At 38.1% G+C, this 19,789-nt stretch overlaps 1 protein-coding gene across 1 annotated transcript in view; it reads right to left on the bottom strand.

Annotated features, from left to right (window-relative positions):
- EFCAB5 (EF-hand calcium binding domain 5) overlaps positions 1 to 19,789 on the bottom strand; it is a 117,338-nt gene that overhangs the window by 81,523 nt on the left and 16,026 nt on the right. Inside the window, exons 2-4 of the mRNA XM_027130495.1 lie at positions 16,952 to 17,001; positions 16,497 to 16,559; positions 15,438 to 15,522 (exon numbers count right to left, since the gene is read on the bottom strand). Coding sequence (XP_026986296.1) covers positions 15,438 to 15,522; positions 16,497 to 16,559; positions 16,952 to 16,993 — 190 coding nt within the window. The 5' untranslated portion in view covers positions 16,994 to 17,001. The remainder of the gene's footprint in view (positions 1 to 15,437; positions 15,523 to 16,496; positions 16,560 to 16,951; positions 17,002 to 19,789) is intronic.

Below are 19,789 nucleotides of genomic sequence, written 5' to 3'. Positions count from 1 at the left end.
GCAAGAGAGGCAGAATAATGCCTCCACACACAGAGAAAATGGATTGCTGACAGACTTCACTGTCTGCATATCTTACCCCTCCTCCACAATCTGCATATCTTACCCCTCCTCCACAATCACTGGCAGCAGGCTACAGAAAACAGAAACGTCATCCAGAGAAAAGCAAACAGGGATTCCCAAATGCAAATGTAAACAGACACATAAGGATCACCAAATATTTAACGAAAACCAACTCCATGACTAAACAAATGCAATGATTAATACTATCCAAGGAAGCACCACTAATAGAACAAATATAAGGAGTTCTAAAAGAGCTGTAATTAATATCCTCAGAGCAATTAGAGGAAATTAAAAATATAGTTATATTATTTTTAAAAATTACGAGAGCTTGTAAACCTAGTGCTCACACCTTGGCTTCTTTCTTTTTTTTTTTTTTTAATAGGATTGAAATTTTAAATTTATTTATTTATTTATTTTTGGCTGCATTGGGTCTTCGTTGCTGCGTGCAGGCTTTCCCTAGTTGCGGCGAGCAGGGGCTGCTCTTCGTTGCGGTGCACAGGCTTCTCATTGCGATGGCTTCTCTTGTTGTGTAGCATGGGCTCTAAAGTGCAGGCTCAGTAGTTGTGGCGTGCAGGCTTAGCTGCTCCGCGGCATGTGGGATCTTCCCGGACCAGGGCTCGAACCCGTGTCCCCTTCATTGGCAGGCAGATTCTTAACCACTGTGCCACCAGGGAAGTCCCCAGACCTTGGTTTCTAATATCATTCTCCAATTAAAAAAAATCAGGACTCATTGAAAAAATGGCTGATTCTAGGACTGGGGCAAGAAATATTCAAGATGAGCCTGGAGCAGAAATATACCCATAAATATATGACCAATTGACTTTTGCCAAGGGTGCCAAGATCATTCAATGGGGAAAAATTATCTCTTCAGCAAATGGTGCTGTAACAAATGGGTATCCATATGTAAAAAAATGAAGTTGGACCCATACTTCACGCCATAAACAAAAATTAACCAGCTCTAACAGATCTACACTGAGTATTCCACCCAACAACAGTAGAATACACATTCTGCTCAAGTGCACATGGGACATCCTCCAGGAGAGACTATATGTTAGGCCACAAAACAAATCCTAATAGATTTAAAAATATAAATATCATACAAAGTGTCTTCTTTGAAGATACAGGAGAAATCTGTGGGATTAAAAAACACACCTTTAAACAACCAATGGGTTAAAGAAGAAATCACAAGGGAAATTAGAACATACTTAGAGATGAATGAAAATTAAAACACAATATACCAAAACTTATGGGATACAGTGAAAGCAATGCTCAGAGGGAAATTTATAGCTGTTAAGTGACTACATTAAAAGAGATGAAAAATCTCAAATCAATAATCTAAGTTTACACCTCAAGGACTAGAAAAAGAAGAGTAAAATAAACCTAAAACTAACAGAAGGAAGGAAATAATAAAGATTAGAGTGGAGATAAACAAAATAGAGACTATAAAAACATCAGAGAAAATCAATGAAACCAAAAGTTGGTTATTTGGAAAGATCAACATAATTGACAAATTGCTAGACTGGCAAAGAGAAAAAGAGTGAAGGTACAAAAAAACTAATATAAGAAATGAAAGTGGGAACATTACCACCAATCTCACAGAGATAAAAAGGATAACCTAGAATAAATGGACAAAAAATACACAAAAAATATCTAAACTGACTCAAAGAGAAATAGAAAATCTTAACAGACCCATAACAAGTAAAGAGATTAAATTAGTAATCAAAACCCTCACAACAAAGAAAAGTCCTGGACCAGATGGCTTCACCAGTGAATTTAATCAAACATTTAAAGAATTAAAACCTATCCTTACAACACTCCTCCCCCCAAATTGAAGAGGACATAACAGTTTCTAACTCATTCTATGAGGCCAGCATAGATATGATACCAAAGCCAGATAAGGACACCACATGAAAAGAAAATTTCAGACTACTATTCCTTATGAATATAGATGTAAATCTTCAACAAAATATTAGCAAATCATGAGAATATTCTCCTGTCATCTTCTAAAATTACTTACTGTTTTATCACTCACATTTATATCTACAATACATGTAGAATTTATTTGCATGTGTGGGGTGAGGTAGGACTCAAAAATACATATTTTCCATTTTGGCATCATTATTGAAAACACCTCCTGTTTTCAATACAGGACTTTCAACTGGACTCTATTTCATTGGCTTATTTGTCTATCCTTATGTCAATGTCCTACTGTCCTAATTTCTGTAACCTAATTATAAATGTTGATATTTAGTAATATAAATCCCCCAGCTTTGTTGTTCTTCAAGATTTCCTTGGCTTTTCTAGGTCTTTTGCATTTCTACATAAATTTTAGAATCAAATTATTTTATATACACACAGACACATATACAGAACCCTGAACAAATTTTTGCTAGAATTACACTGAATCTAGAGGTCAATCGAGGGAGCACTACTTTCTTAACAATATTAAGTCTTCTACTTCATGAATAAGGTATACTTTTTCATTTATTTAGGTCTTCTTTAATTTCTTTTAACAATGTTTTATAGTTTCAGTGTACAGGTTTTGTTCATTTTTGGTTAGATTTGTTTTGAGATATTTAGTGCTTTTTATGCCATTAAAATTGTATTTTAAAATTTTCATTTTCTAATTGTTTGTTGTTAATATATAATAGAAATATAATTAGGTTCCCAGGACCTAGCTAGTTCAGGCTCTGATCAATAAGCTATCAGATGTTTTTTTCTACAGCCACGATTGCTGAGGTGATTGGAATGAAAAACTTAGTAAGAATCTTAAGGTTTTTTCTGATATGGCCATGGAGATGAAGTAGTTCCAGGTCTTTCAAATATTATCTACTAGTCAATTTGCTTCTCTCCACTGAAAAAATATTAATGTCAAACTGAACCACAATAGGATTAGGGCCACACACTGTTAAAGTTCTTTGCCTCTATTACTTCGTGGATTCAGGAGAAAAGAAGAAATAGATATGTAAATTATTTTGATACTCATTATTTTTTTAAAGATTTTTTTTTTTAATGTGGACCACTTTTAAAGTCTTTATTGAATTTGTTACAATACTGCTTCTGTTTTTCGTTTTGGTTTTTTGGCCACGAGGCATTTGGGATCTTAGCTCTGCATTGGAGGGCGAAGTCCTAACCACTGGGCGGCCAGGGAAGTCCCCATACTCACTGTTTTTAACATAACCAGAAAGTAGTTATTGAGCCATGCTTCAATCATTAATAACTCTCAATAAATAGTACTAGTGTAATAAAAGGGTAAGAGACCAGAACCTCCTCAACTTAGAGCAGTGTTTTTATAAATCTTATATATTATGAAATATTTGAGACTTGTAAATATAATGATGATATAAATAGCCATATATCTACTCTTAGCTTAAGAAAAAAATTACCTGTATATTAAAACCTCTCAAATACCCCTACTTTGATAGAAACACTATTCTGAATTTCATGTTTATCATTTTTCTGCATTTGTATATATTATATATAAGCAATATAATATTGTTCTTGTTTTTAATTTTTATAAAAATTATTTCACATGTGTATTCTGTGACCTTTTAAATACTTAATATTACATTTATGAAATTCATCTATATTGATAACTGCAGCTCCAGTGTGTTCGTTTTTCACTGCTCCATAATATTTCATTATATGACTGCATTGCAATGTATTTATTCATTCTCATTTTGGGGGAGGCTATCCATAAATATTTTAAAATTCTTTTTATTTATTAAAATTTCTTTCTTAGCTTTATTGAGAGTACTCTGAAGAATACTTTTAAATTCTACCTACAGGTGGAACTTCAAGATGGCGGAAGAGTAAGACGCGGAGATCACCTTCCTCTCCACAAATACATCAGAAATACATCTACATGTGGAACAACTCCTACAGAACCCCTACTGAACGCTGGCAGAAGACCTCAGACCTCCCAAAAGGCAAGAAACTCCCCACGTACCTGGGTAGGGTAAAAGAAAAAAGAAAAAACAGAGACAAAGAATAGGGACGGGACCTGCATGAGTGGGAGGGAGCTGTGAAGGAGGAAAGGTTTCCACACACCAGGAAGCCCCTTCGCGGGTGGAGACTTCTGGTGGCGGAGCGGGGGAGCTTCGGAGCCACAGAGGAGAGCGCAGCAACAGGGGTGTGGAGGGCAAAGCTGAGAGATTCCCGCACAGAGGATCGGTGCCGACCAGCACTCACCAGACCAGAGGCTTGTCTGCTCGCCTGTGGGGATGGATCGGGGCTGGGAGCTGAGGCTCGGGCTTCGGAGCTTAGATCCCAGGGAGAGGACTGGGGTTGGCTGCGTGAACACAGCCTGAAGGGGGCTACTGCGCCACAGCTAGCCGGGAGGGAGTCCGGGAAAAAGTCTGGAGCTGCAGAAGAGACAAGAGACTTTTTATTGCCTCTTTGTTTCCTGGTGCACGAGGAGAGGGGATTAAGAGCGCCGCTTAAAAGAGCTCCAGAGACGGGCGCGAGCCGCGGCTATCAGCGCGGACCCCAGAGACGGGCATGGGACGCTAAGGCTGCTACTGCAGACACCAAGAAGCCTGTGTGCAAGCACAGGTCACTATCCACACCGTCCCTCCTGAAAGCCTGTGCAGCCCGCCACTGCCAGGGTCCCTTGATCCAGGGACAACTTCCCCGGGAGAACGCACAGTGCGCCTCAGGCTGGTGCAACGTCACGTCGGCCTCTGCCGCCGTAGGCTGGCCCCGCATCTGCACCCCTCCCTCCCCCCAGCCTGAGTGAGCCAGAGTCCCCGAAGCAGCTGCACCTTTAACCCCTTCCTGTCTGAGCGGGAACAGACGGTCTCAGGCGACCTACACACAGAGGTGGGTCCAAATCCAAAGCTGAACCCCGGGAGCTGTGCAAACAAAGAAGAGAAAGGGAAATCTCTCCCAACAGCCTCAGGAGCAGCGGATTAAATCTCCACAATCAACTTGATGTACCCTGCATCTGTGGAGTACCTGAATAGACAAGGAATCATCCCAAATTGAGGAGGTGGACTTTGGGAGCAATGATATATATATATATATTTCCCCTTTTTCGCTTTTTGTGAGTGTGTATGAGTATGCTTCTGTGTGTGATTTTGTCTGTATAGCTTTGCTTTTACCATTTGTCCTAGGGTTCTGTCTGTCCGTTTTTTGTTTTTACTTAAAAATTTTTTTCTTAATAATTATTTTTAAATTTTTATTTTAATAACTTTATTTTATTTTATCTTCTTCTTTCTTTCTTTTTTTTTTCTCTCTTTTATTCTGAGCCGTGTGGAGGACAGGCTCTTGGTGCTCCAGCCAGGCGTCAGGGCTGTGCTACTGAGGTGGGAGAGCCAAGTTCAGGACACTGGTCCACAAGAGACCTCCCAGCTCCACGTAATATAAAATGGCGAAAATCTCCCAGAGATCTCCATCTCAACGCCAAGACCCAGCTCCACTCAACGACCAGCAAGCTACAGTGCAGGACACCCTATGCCAAACAACTAGCAAGACAGGAACACAACCCCACCCATTAGCAGAAAGGCTGCCTAAAATCATAATAAGGCCACAGACACCCCAAAACACACCAACAGATGTGGACCTGCCCACCAGAAAGACAAGATCCAGTCTCATCCACCAGAACACAGGCACTAGTCCCCTCCACCAGGAAGCCTACACAACCCACTGAACCAACCTTAGCCACTGGGGACAGACACCAAAAACAATGGAAACTCCGAACCTGCAGCCTGCAAAAAGGAGACCCCAAACACAGTAAGATAAGCAAAATGAGAAGACAGAGAAACACACAGCGGATGAAGGAGGAAAGCAAAAACCCACCAGACCTAACAAATGGAGAGGAAATAGGCAGTTTACCTGAAAAAGAATTCAGAATAATGATAGTAAAGATGATCCAAAATCTTGGAAATAGAATGGAGAAAATACAAGAAACGTTTAACAAAGACCTAGAAGAACTAAAGAGCAAACTGTAAACAGAGATGAACAACACAATAAATGAAATTAAAAATTCTCTAGAAGGGATCAATAGCAGAATAACTGAGGCAGAAGAACGGATAAGTGACCTGGAAGATAAAATAGTGGAAATAACTATTGCAGAGCAGAATAAAGGAGAAAGAATGAAAAGAACTGAGGACAGTCTCAGAGACCTCTGGGACAACATTAAACGCACCAACATTCGCATTATAGGGGTCCCAGAAGAATAAGGGAAAAAGAAAGGGACTGAGAAAATATTTGAAGAGATTATAGTTGAAAACTTCCCTAATATGGGAAAGGAAATAGTTAAGTCCAGGAAGCACAGAGAGCATACAGGATAAATCCAAGGAGAAACACGCCAAGACACATATTAATCAAACTATCAAAAATTAAATACAAAGAACAATATTAAAAGCAGCAAGGGAAAAACAACAAGTAACACATAAGGGAATCCCCATGAGGTTAACAGCTGATCTTTCAGCAGAAACTCTGCAAGCCAGAAGGGAGTGACAGGACATATTTAAAGCGATGAAAGAGAAAAACCTACAACCAAGATTACTCTACCCAGCAAGGATCTCATTCAGATTTGATGGAGAAATTAAAAGCTTTTACAGACAAGCAAAAGCTAAGAGAATTCAGCACCATCAAACCAGCTTTACAACAAATGCTAAAGGAAGTTCTCTAGGCAGGAAACACAAGAGAAGGAAAAGACCTACAGTAATAATCCCAAAACAATTAAGAAAATGGTAATAGGAACATACATATCGATAATTACCTTAAATGTAAATGGATTAAATGCTCCCTCCAAAAGACATAGACTGGCTGAATGGATACAAAAACAAGACCCGTATATATGCTGTCTACAAGAGACCCACTTCAGACCTAGGGACACATACAGACTGAAAGTGAGGGGATGAAAAAAGATATTCCATGCAAATGGAAATCAAAAGAAAGCACGCGTAGCAATTCTCATATCAGACAAAATAGACTTTAAAACAAAGACTATTACAAGAGACAAAGAAGGACACTACACCATGATCAAGGGATCAATCCAAGAAGAAGATATAACAATTGTACATATTTATGCACCCAACATAGGAGCACCTCAATACATAAGGCAAATACTAACAGCCATAAAAGGAGAAATCAACAGTAATACAATTATAGTAGGGGACTTTAACACCCCACTTTCACCAATGGACAGATCATCCAAAATGAAAGTAAATAAGGAAACACAAGCTTTAAATGATACATTAAACAAGATGGACTTAATTGATATTTATAGGATATTCCATCCAAAAACAGCAGAATACACATTCTTCTCAAGTGCTCATGGAACATTCTCCAGGATAGATCATATCTTGGGTCACAAAGCAAGCCTTGGTAAATTTAAGAAAATTGAAATTGTATCAAGTATCTTTTCCAACCACAACTCTATGAGACTAGATATCAATTACAGGAAAAAATCTGTAAGAAATACAAACACATGGAGGCTAAACAACACACTACTTAATAACCAAGAGATCACTGAAGAAATCAAAGAGGAAATCAAAAAATATCTAGAAACAAATGACAATGAAAACACAATGACCCAAAACCTATGGGATGCAGCAAAAGCAGTTCTAAGAGGGAAGTTTTATACAAGCTTACCTTAAGAAACAAATAAGAAACTTAAGAAACATCTCAAATAAACAACCTAACCTTACATCTAAAGCAATTAGAGAAAGAAGAACAAAAAAAACCCCCAAAGTTAGCAGAAGGAAAGAAATCATAAAGATTAGATCAGAAATAAATGAAAAAGAAATGAAGGAAACGATAGCAAAGATCAATAAAACTAAAAGCTGGTTCTTTGAGAAGATAAACAAAATTGATAAACCATTAGCCAGACTTATCAAGAAAAAAAGGGACAAGACTCAAATCAGTAGAATTAGAAATAAAAAAGAAGTAACAACTGACACTGCAGAAATACAAAGGATCATGAGAGATTACTACAAGCAACTCTATGCCAATAAAATGCACAACCTGGAAGAAATAGACAAATTCTTAGAAATGCACAACCTTCCGAGACTGAACCAGGAAGAAATAGAAACTATGAACAGACCAATCACAAGTACTGAAATTGAAACTGTGATCAAAAATCTTCCAACAAACAAAAGCCCAGGACCAGATGGCTTCACAGGTGAATTCTATCAAACATTTAGAGAAGAGTTAACACCCATCCTTCTCAAACTCTTCCAAAATATAGCAGAGGGAGGAACACTCCCAAACTCATTCTACGAGGCCACTATCACCCTGATACCAAAACCAGACAAAGATGTCACAAAGAAAGAAAACCACAGGCCAATATCACTGATGAACATAGATGCAAAAATCCTCAACAAAATACTACCAAACAGAATCCAACAGCACATTAAAAGGATCATACATTATGATCAAGTGGGGTTTATCCCAGGAATGCAAGAATTCTTCAATATACGCAAATCAATCAACATGATACACCATATTAACAGATTGAAGGAGAAAAACCATATGATCATCTCAATAGATGCAGAGAAAGCTTTTGACAAAATTCAACACCCATTTATGATAAAATCCCTCCAGAAAGTAGGCATAGACGGAACTTTCCTCACAAAGGCCATATAGGACAAACCCACAGCCAACATCATCCTCAATGGTGAAAAACTGAAACCATTTCCACTAAGATCAGAAACAAGACAAGGTTGCCCACTCTCACCACCCTTATTCAACATAGTTTTGGAAGTTTTAGCCACAGCAATCAGAGAAGAAAAAGAAATAAAAGGAATCCAAACTGGAAAAGAAGAAGTAAAGCTGTCACTGTTTGCACATGACACGATACTATACATAGAGAATCCTAAAGATGCTACCAGAAAACTACTAGAGCTAATCAATGAATTTGGTAAAGTAGCAGGATACAAAATTAATGCACAGAAATGTCTTGCATTCCTATTCACTAAAGATGAAAAGTCTGAAAGTGAAATTAAGAAAACACTCCCATTTACCATTGCAACAAAAAGAATAAAATATCTAGGAATAAACCTACCTAAGGAGACAAAAGACCTGTATGAAGAAAATTATAAGACACTGATGAAAGAAATTAAAGATGATACAAATAGATGGAGAGATATACCATGTTCTTGGATTGGAAGAATCAACATTGTGAAAATGACTCTACTACCCAAAGCAATCTACAGATTCAATGCAATCTCTATCAAACTACCACTGACATTTTTCACAGAACTAGAACAAAAAATTTCACAATTTGTATGGAAACACAAAAGACCCCGAATAGCCAAGGTAATCTTGAGAAAGAAAAACGGAGCTGGAGGAATCACGCTCCCTGACTTCACACTATACTACAAAGCTACAGTAATCAAGACGATATGGTACTGGCACAAAAACAGAAATATAGATCAATGGAACAGGATAGAAAGCCCAGAGATAAACCCACGCACATATGGTCACCTTATCTTTGATAAAGGAGGCAAGAATATACAGTGGAGAAAAGACAGCCTCTTCAATAAGTGGTGCTGGGAAAACTGGACAGCTACATGTAAAAGAATGAAATTAGAACACTCCCTAACACCCTACACAAAAATAAACTCAAAATGGATTAAAGACCTAAATGTAAGGCCAGACACCATCAAACTCTTAGAGGAAAACATAGGCAGAACACTCTATGACATAAATCACAGCAAGATCCTTTTGACCCACCTCCTAGAGAAATGGAAATAAAAACAAAAATAAACAAATGGGACCTAATGAAAGGTAAAAGCTTTTGCACAGCAAAGGAAACCATAAACAAGACAAAAAGACAACCCTCAGAATGGGAGGAAATATTTGCAAATGAAGCAACTGACAAAGGATTAATCTCCAAAACATACAAGTAACTCATGAAGCTCAATATCAAAAAAACAAACAACCCAATACAAAAATGGGCAGAAGACCTAAATAGACATTTCTCCAAAGAAGATATACAGATTGCCAACAAACACATGAAAGAACGTTCAACATCATTAATCATTAGAGAAATGCAAATCAAAACTACAATGAAATATCATCTCACACTGGTCAGTATGGCCATCATCAAAAAATCTACAAACAATAAATGCTGGAGAGGGTGTGGAGAAAAGGGAACACTCTTGCACTGTTGGTGGGAATGTAAATTGATACAGCCACTATGGAGAACAGTATGGAGGTTCCTTAACAAACTAAAAATAGAACTACCATATGATCCAGCACTCCCACTACTGGGCATATACCCTGAGGAAACCATAATTCAAAAAGAGTCATGTACCACAATGTTCATTGCAGCTCTATTTACAATAGCCAGGAGATGGAAGCAACCTAAGTGTCCATCAACAGATGAATGGATAAAGAAGATGTGGCACATATATACAGTGGAATATTACTCAGCCATAAAAAGGAACGAAACTGAGTTATTTGTAGTGAGGTGGATGGACCTAGAGACTGTCATACAGAGTGAAGTAAATCAGAAAGAGAAAAACAAATACCATATGCTAACACATATATATGGAATCTAAAAAAAAAAAAAAAAAGAAAATGGTCAGAAGAACCTAGGGGCAAGATGGGAATAAAGATGCAGACCTACTAGAGAATGCACTTGAGGAAACGGGGACGGGGAAGGTTAAGCTGGGACAAAGTGAGAGAGTGGTATGGACATATATACACTACCAAATGTAAAACAGATAGCTGGTGGGAAGTAGCCACATAGCACAGGGAGATCAGCTCCGTGCTTTGTGACCACCTAGAGAGGTGGGATAGGGAGAGTGGGAGGGAGGGAGATGAAAGGGGGAAGAGATATGGGGACATATGTATAACTGAGTCACTTTGTTATAAAGCAGAAACTGAGACAGCATTGTAAAGCAATTATACTCTAATAAAGATATTAAAAAAAATTCTACCTACATAGTGTCCATCTTTCTAACCAGGAAAAATATTAAGTGGTTTATTTTTTAAAACACTTGAAAAGCCAACATTTCATTTAAAGAATGTCTTAAGTCCAATATTGGATAGTATTTATGAATATCTCTCCCAAGTTTTGATTTCCTCTTGGCTTATTCATATATGGGGGAAATGAGGAGGGTAGTATAATGCTCTTTGTTACCTCTCAGTTGGATTTGTAAACAAGTTAACCTCTTTTTTTGGGGGGTGGGCGGGTAGTGTTTCCATTCTGTTTTGTCACAATGCTCATTAATATCCAATACTTTTACTTCTATTTTAAATAAGTGTGATAGAGACCAATTTTTTTTTAAAGTCTGCAGGTTCTAATGTACTCTCTTTGCTTTTAACCTCTCTAGCATAACCCAAGGCAGATATTCCTCCTCCTGCTTTAAGGGGAGTGCTACAGATTTATAGCAACTTAATATCTAGCCATCTGCATGGCTCATTAGTAAACTCACACATGAACTGGGGCATTGTCTTATCTTTGCTGCAGCCTGCTAGTGCTCCTCTAGTGTGCTTGGCTATTATAGGTTGCTAAGCAATAATCCTCGTGCTTGCATTGTCCCCACCGATATGCAGAATGGAAGTAGATATGTGTTTGGTTACAGCTCTGGTCAAACACTTCTGTCTTAGAGCCATAAAATCAAGAAAAGAAAAGGAGGCACAGCAATAGCAGGGTCAGTAAATCAGAATTCTGAACAAGCCTATCTGTAGCTGTCTTTTGATTGGGTGATCTCTGAATTCATAAATTACAGCACTGCCCCAAGGGAAAATTAAGAGGTTTAATTGAATATAATTTCAAATAGGTACTGGGTTTTTTAGCAGGTCTATGCTTGGACATTCCTAAACCTTTTACAGATAGATAGATTCATTTACGTATTCACTCAATAAATAATTATTGATGTCATAGTGCCAGGCACTATGCTAAGCACTGAAATTCTTTTTCAGGATTGTCTTCCATAACTCTTGCGGAATTAAGAGCCTTTCACATTCTTTCCCAATATGCACATCTTCACCCCTGTATCAATCCACCTTCTAACATACAAAGTCCTATTCAGGCAATATGGGCACAAATGCTTTCAACTAAATAAGTAGGAACACAAAAGAATTCCTTATTCATATTTTGAAAGGTCCAATCTTATAAGTGACTTTTATCATTTCCTGCACTTAGTGCATGGCTCACTGCTGGGCATGGCCTCAGTACAACCCTATTTAAGGACATAAATAGGAATGAATTATAACCCACATTATAATAAGCTTTAACAGACTCTTTCTTCACAGAAGGCATATAACATTACAGGGACTGGCTGCTGATTAAACTGGTGAAAATTGACGCAGCAGGGCTACTTAACAGATGTGTGATGTTCCCTTTAAACACAGGTCCTGTTTGAAACTCAGCTGTCTTGGTCTTACCAGAATTTCTTACCATTTGTACATAATGTAGAATAACTACTACGAAAGGAGGAAGAAAAGAAGCACTATTAAACACTATTGTAATTAAAATTCAATAACTATAGGAAAAGGCATTTTCCTACAAAACGTTTTTAAACTTAGGGCTGTGTAATAAGAATAAAGCTGAGCAAATTAATAAAAAAGAAATAAGATTTCTCAAAACACAAGTTAAGCTCATAGCCTAAAAAATACAATGACCAGGGAAAGAAATAAGGAATTCCCATGGTACGTTTTTGTTTTGTTTTGTTTTTTTGCGGTACGCGGGCTTCTCACTGCTGTGGCCTCTCCCGTTGCGGAGCACAGGCTCCGGACGCGCAGGCTCAGCGGCCATGGCTCACGGATCCCGCCGCTCCATGGCATGTGGGATTTTCCCGGACCGGGGCACGAACCCGTGTCCCCTGCATCGGCAGGCGGACTCTCAACCACTGCGCCACCAGGGAAGCCCCACATGGTACGTTTAACCACAATATTTTCTATGCAAAGATATGTATTTGAGTGTATTCTGGGAGCTGCCTGGCAAGATAACATCCTTTTAATTTTGACAAGTATATAACAAGGATAAAGACACATCCTTTGACATGTTGAGACTAAAATAACAGTTCCTCTTCCCACTTCTTACACACACACACACACACACACACACACACACACACACACACACGTATTTACAAAGGGAGATTTAGAAATGTTAGGATTAATAGTGACTGATCACTGAATAAATAAGTACATTGCATTGCATCTGATATCGCAACAAGCAACTGCAATGTTTTCAGTATATATCACAAACTGGGATGAACAGACTTAAACAAACAAAACACATTTCCCTCTACCATACATTGAAAAGTGATAACAAATTGAAAGTATAAGAACAGAAAAGACCATAAACTCTTGATTGATATGTTTTCTAGAGAGGCAATAAATTACATGTTGGAATATATGTGTGAAGATTTGTAGGTGCAAATATGGCCATAAACTGATTAAAGTGAACACCTAATTAAATTTATAGCAAATTACCTAGATCGTGATTCTGTTTGGCATGTTTAAAACTCAAGAGTTCATTTATAAACCTGGCTCAAGTGAGTATGGTAAAGGCAAAGTGTATTTATGGGGTGATGGTGAAGGGTGGGAGTGAGGAGGAAGTAAAATCAAGAAACTGGTGGTACATACAGTGGAATACTCAGCCATAAAAAGAAACGAAATTGAGTTATTTGTAGTGAGGTGGATGGACCTAGAGTCTGTCATACAGAGTGAAGTAAGTCAGAAAGAGAAAAACAAATACCATATGCTAACACATATATATAGACTCTAAAAAAAATGGTTCTGATGAACCTAGTGGCAGGACAGGAATAAACACGCAGACGTAGAGAATGGACTTGAGGACACGGGGCGGGGAGGGGAAGCTGGGACGAAGTGAGAGAGTAGCATTGACATATATACACTACCAAATGTAAAACAGATAGCTAGTGGGAAGCAGCTGCATAGGACAGGGAGATCAGCTCTGTGTTTTGTGACCACCTAGAGGGGTGAGATAGGGAGGGTGGGAGGGAGGCTCAAGAGGGAGGGGATATGGGGATATATGCATATGTATAGCTGATTCACTTTGTTATACAGCAGAAACTAACACAACATTGTAAAGCAATTATACTCCAAGAAAGATGTAAAAAAAAAAAAATGTTGGCAAATGCAAAAAAAAAAAAAAAGAAAGAAAGAAACTGGTGGTAGGGGGCAGGTAGGGAGGGACTTGCCAAGAAACTTTTTAAAAGTTAGTGAAGCTGTGAAAACAGTACTAAGTTTATAATAAAGGCAAAATAAATGCTGAAAAGTTTGGTTCTTAATGTGTATGTATTATATATTTACTAATAAGAAGGAATAGTAAATAATACTTATAATTGGTTTAAAAGACAGAAAAACACTTTGGAGAAAAGTAAGCAACTACAAGTTATAACTACCATCTATATAGCAATTTATAGTTTAGAAAATGCTTTAAAAATTATTATTGGGACTTCCCTGGTGGCGCAGTGGCTAAGAATCCGCCTGCCAATGCAGGGGACATGGGTTTGAGCCCTGGTCCGGGAAGATCCCACATGCAGCGGAGCAACTAAGCCCGTGCGCCACAACTACTGAGCCTACGCTCTAGAGCCTGCAAGCCACAACTACTGAGCCCATGTGCCACAACTACTGAAGCCCGCGCGCCTAGAGCCCGTGCTCAGCAACAAGAGAAGCCACTGCAATGAAAAGCCCGCCTGCCGCAACGAAGAGTAACCCCCACTCACCGCAGCTAGAGAAAGCCCGCACGTAGCGATGAAGACCCAATGCAGCCAAAAATAAATAAATAAAATAAATAAATTTATTTTAAAAAATTATTATTATAGTTCAGCCTAGCACATACTAAACACTCAATAGTTGTAAACCAAATTGAAAAGAATTTCAATTAACTAAAATATAAGTTGAAATTGTTAAATTTTAAATATTGTGAAAATTTTCTGTCATACAGGATTTCACTAAGTATCTAAAATTAGAAGAACTGTAGTGAAAGGGATGAATGTCTTGCCCAGTTATTTGTTGCCTTTTGATCATATAAATTTTCAACCTGCATAATTATGTGGGATTTGGGTTAAGGATTGGGCTGGAAGTCAAATAGAATAAATGTGTTGTCAAGTACAGAGGTAAAAAGAAGAAATAGAAAAACAGCAGGCAGGTTGAATCACTAGGGTTCTTCATTTTATTTTTGTATTAATGGGTTGTCTGCTATGTGTCAGTCAGCTCTCTTAGCTAAATTTTCTCTTTAAGCACAAGATGAATGGTTATAAACTTGCCTCTAAGTATCAATAGAAGATGACGGGAATATATTTTAAACTATTTCCCAAACCGCATTTAAAATATCCCTGGGATTATATCTGTAAAAGGCAAAATCTTGAGGAATCCATCCCCAACTAAAATTTAGTAATAGTTTTGCATTCTGTTGTGTAGGAGAAAGCCTAGTTCTCTACCTTGGGATTTGACTTTATTTGCTGCTGTTCCTGCCACATTGCTGCAGATGCCTAATGCCAAACTGTCTGGTATACTCCGTGAACTCTGAAAGGAGAAAAGAAACACCAATTAAAAAGTGAAATGCTTTTCATCAAAGTTGCATCAACTCTCCCAATTAAAGAATGCACACAAATCCCTTGTAAAAATCACCAAACATTCCTCCCTAATTTTGCTAGGATTTAATGCTATATATTAGAAGCAAAGCAGTAATCACAGTCTATTTACTGCATTTACAAGATAAAGTTCATTGGCTCAGAATGTCATCACATCTTTCTATTGCTAACGTAGTAAATATGCTAAGAATATTATTCCAGATGTACATGAATCCTTGAATTATATAATACTTCCTAGAAACATAATTTGAGACCACAACACAGTGAAATAGGACATTTGAAATTGCTGCTGGTTTCTTTTACTATTAGAATCACCTTCCACGTTTGTGGTGGAAAGAAAAACGTTTTCACCTTAATTAAAGAAAGTAAAGGTTAGTTTTATGAATAAATGGTGACAAAATAGCTTTTTGTACTCATGCTGATGTACTTTTAAAAGGATGATAATAGAATACTTTAAGACTCACATTAGTCAACTTAATGGTGAATCATATAACTATTTTCACTTGCCTCCCCTTTTCTATAAAATATTTTTCCTCATTGAAGTCTTCTATTTATTTAAACACAAAGTTACTTAAACGATTAACATGGAGATTACATTTTCAGAATGATAGCGAAGTTCCCCTAAAAACTGGTGGTTACTGTACTCAGGGTAACAGTTCTGATTTTAGAAAGTAAACTTTACTTACAATTCATAATAGATCTTCACAAATAATTTACCTGTCAATGGAAGTTTTCTGCAACTGACTCAAATGAGTCAGCTTAATGATCAACATGGGTTTGCTTTTTCCCATTTGCCATTTTATCTTTTTGAATACCCACATCTTTTCCTTTTTTTTCTTTGTGAGAAAATTAATTTCTCCAGTTTACTCTCAAGCATTAACATCTGATTACTCATGAAAACTCTACCTTCATAGGCTCTTTTACTTTGGTTGCTTCCTGGTTCCTTTCTTTGTCTTCTTTTCCATTTTCCTGAAGTGGAAATAGTGTTAGTAAATGGTATCCAACAGGAGCCGGAAATAAAACTAACATTTTATACTCTAGTGTAGCAAGCTTTTTATGTAAAAAAATTCACATAATGAGTAAACATCATACCAAATAAAATCACATAAAGTAGTTGTATTAGCAAACTCAAACAGTATTAGACTTGTTAGGTATAAAGAATACAAAGCAACTGGAAGCAGGCCACTGTGACTCAACTATTAGCTGACCCCATTTTTGTCAAAACTTCATGCAGAAAAGTTCAACTAAAAAGAGAAATAATTCAATGACAGAATATGATATTGCATCTCCATTTTCCCAAAAATGTTGACTCTCAAATCCTCTCATGGCTAAATGGTTAGAAACCTATGTAGACCAGGTACCTGAGCAGGTTTGGGTTCCTCTTGAGATGTCGACTCACTCATCTGGAGCACTAAAAGATATCACCAAATGGTAAGGAAAAGTATTACCAGACCACTATTTATAACAAAAAGAGAGAAAGAAAATATTAACAAACAGAAATACTCTGGAAGATCAAAATCTCCCCCCACCCAACCTCATCCCACCATTCTACTGAATGATAATAAGTTCTCAGCTGCTAAACTTCTGACTGTACTACTGTTATTACTGTGGTTACTGATCAAAGCTCGATTAGTGCTAGGCCAGGGTTCAGGGAGACAGGAAAAGTCACCACAGTAATCATCACCATTAGTGTTTAAAAAAACAGCAACAGTAATGCAACTGAATTTTTAAAACATTATCATCATCCTCATTAGTTTTTGAAATTACAAAGTGAGGTGAAATGAAACTTTGATTGCTATTTAATTCATGTGAGAAAGACAGACATTAGAATAATCACCTTGCTAAAAAGTATTTTTGGAGGGGGGAGTTCTGAGAGGAATGAGATTTATCTGGTTTATTTATTTATGCTAAGGAATAAAAATGGATAATTACCACATCCCCTACTTCAATTGCAAATGACTATAGATTCAGTCATAGATGATCAAAATCACTGTTGTGTCAAAAATCATGTAAGACTTTGTGTATATTTAAGACTTTGTGTATATTTAAGCTAGGTTCTATGTAAAAAGTAATGCATTTTATATACATGGCCTCTGCTGCTAGGGCAGTTACAATCTAGGGACTTCTTAATTTGAAATGGTATTATTTATAATGTGCTAGAGTATTCACTTTTCTTTTTATCAACATATGTTCTGCTTGAATGAACCAAAAGTACGGCCTTTGGAGACAACAGCTTCCAACACAAAAATGCCTGCCTCAAAGCCTTTTTGAAGCAATTCATAAATAATAAATAATACACAATAGATTTCTTTGATAGGTCCCAATTGTACATTTTCACAGACTGCTGTTTTTGCTTCTGGTGTCCATCTCTGGAAATTGCTAAGCTTCCTCCCATTTCTTTTAAGATTTACTTATTTTTATTTATTTATTTAGGCTGTTCCGGGTCTTAGTTGCAGCACATGGGATCTTTGCTGTGGCATGTGGGATCTTCATTGCAGCCCGCAGACTCTTAGTTGCAGCAGGCATGCGGGATCTAGTTCCCCCACCAGGGATCGAACCCAGGCCCCCTGCACTGGGAGCGCAGAGTCTTACCCACTGGACCACCAGGGAAGTCCCCCCATTTCTTTTAAAATTTGTTTTGTTTGGATGCACCCAGATAAATTCAACTCAGTAAACCTTTACTGGGTGCCTTCTATATGCAGGCAGACTTTGGGGTTAAAAAGATGGATAGGATCTGCTTTTGTAGAGTTCCTAGTTTAGTGAGAGGAAAAAGGGATAAACAGATGCAATTCCATCTGTACGTTCAAAAGCAGAGGTACAGGGGCTTCCCTGGTGGCGCAGTGGTTGAGAGTCCGCCTGCCGATGCAGGGGACACGGGTTCGGGCCCTGGTCCGGGAGGATCCCACATGCCGCGGAGCGGCTGGGCCCGTGCGCCACAACTACTGAGCCTGCGCTCTAGAGCCCGTGAGCCACAACTACTGAAGCCCGTGTGCCACAACTACTGAAGCCCACGTGCCTAGAGCCTGTGCTCCGCAGCAAGAGAGGCCACCACAATGAGAAGCCTGTTCCCTGCAACGGGGAGTGGCCCTCGCTCGCTGCAACTGGGGAGAGCCCGCGTGCAGCAGCAAAGACCCAATGCAGCCAAAAATTAAATAAATGAATAAAAAAAAAAAAGCAGAGGTACATACAAAATATTAAGGAACACAGAGGAATGGCAATTAATTTTCTCAGGGAGGTCAGGGAAGATTTCACAGAAAAATAGATTTCCAAGCTAGATTTTAAGTGACTAATAAGACTTTGTGTGTGTGTAAAGGAGGGGGGAAAGAGTATTTGAGGCAGAAGGAACATTATACGCTGGAGTATAAAAGTTCAAAAAGTGCTTGAAGCATTCATAGCAGAGCATAGTTATATAATAGAAAGTGGCAGAAGATGAGGCTAAAAAGGTAACTTTTCACAATAAATCAAGGAGTTTGGATTTTATTTTGTGCTTTTTAAGCATAGGACAAGATGCGATGAAATCGGTGTTTTTAAAAAGTTGACTCTGCCGGCAAAGACTGGAAGTGTGAAAGAGTGGGGAAAGATAGAATGAAGGTAAATTTTGTACCTTAAATATTGCACCTGAGATGAATGCCCCTGACTGTAGTCTACTTCCCTACTCCCTTACCATTGTTTCCACCCAAATAAACTTGCACTCAACTCCTTGGACCAGGGTCTGTTCTGAGGGAACCCAAACTATTTACAACAGATAGAATGATCAGGACTGGGGGCATAATTAGATCTAAGGAGTGAAAGAGGAGTAGTTAAGGCTCACTGAGCATTTTTTAATATTTAGAAGGCTGAATGGATGATGATGCCATTAAGTGAAATAAGGAAAGGAGAGAAAAACAGGTTTGAGGAATGATATGAGTTTGAGTTTGAAGGTATCACATTTAAGACACCTGCTTGATAGCATTTTAAAAAATATTTATTCGGCTGCATTGGGTCTTAGTTGCGGCATGCAGGATCTTTAGTTGTGGCATTCGAACTCTTAGTTGTGGCATGAGAGATCTAGTTCCCTGACCAGGGATCGAACCCAGGCCCCCTGCATTGGGAGCGTGGAGTCTTAGCCACTGGACCACCAGGGAAATTCCAATAGCATCTTCATTAGTAAGACTGTCAGCCACATGTGAAAGAGTAGCCAATTATCCTCGAGGAAGGAG

Source organism: Aethalodelphis obliquidens, unplaced genomic scaffold (assembly GCF_003676395.1).
Source record: "Aethalodelphis obliquidens isolate GAN/ISIS:26980383/991018 unplaced genomic scaffold, ASM367639v1 scaffold38, whole genome shotgun sequence".
Taxonomy (NCBI): Eukaryota; Metazoa; Chordata; class Mammalia; order Artiodactyla; family Delphinidae; genus Aethalodelphis; species Aethalodelphis obliquidens.
This window is presented reverse-complemented; position numbering and strand designations above follow the sequence as displayed.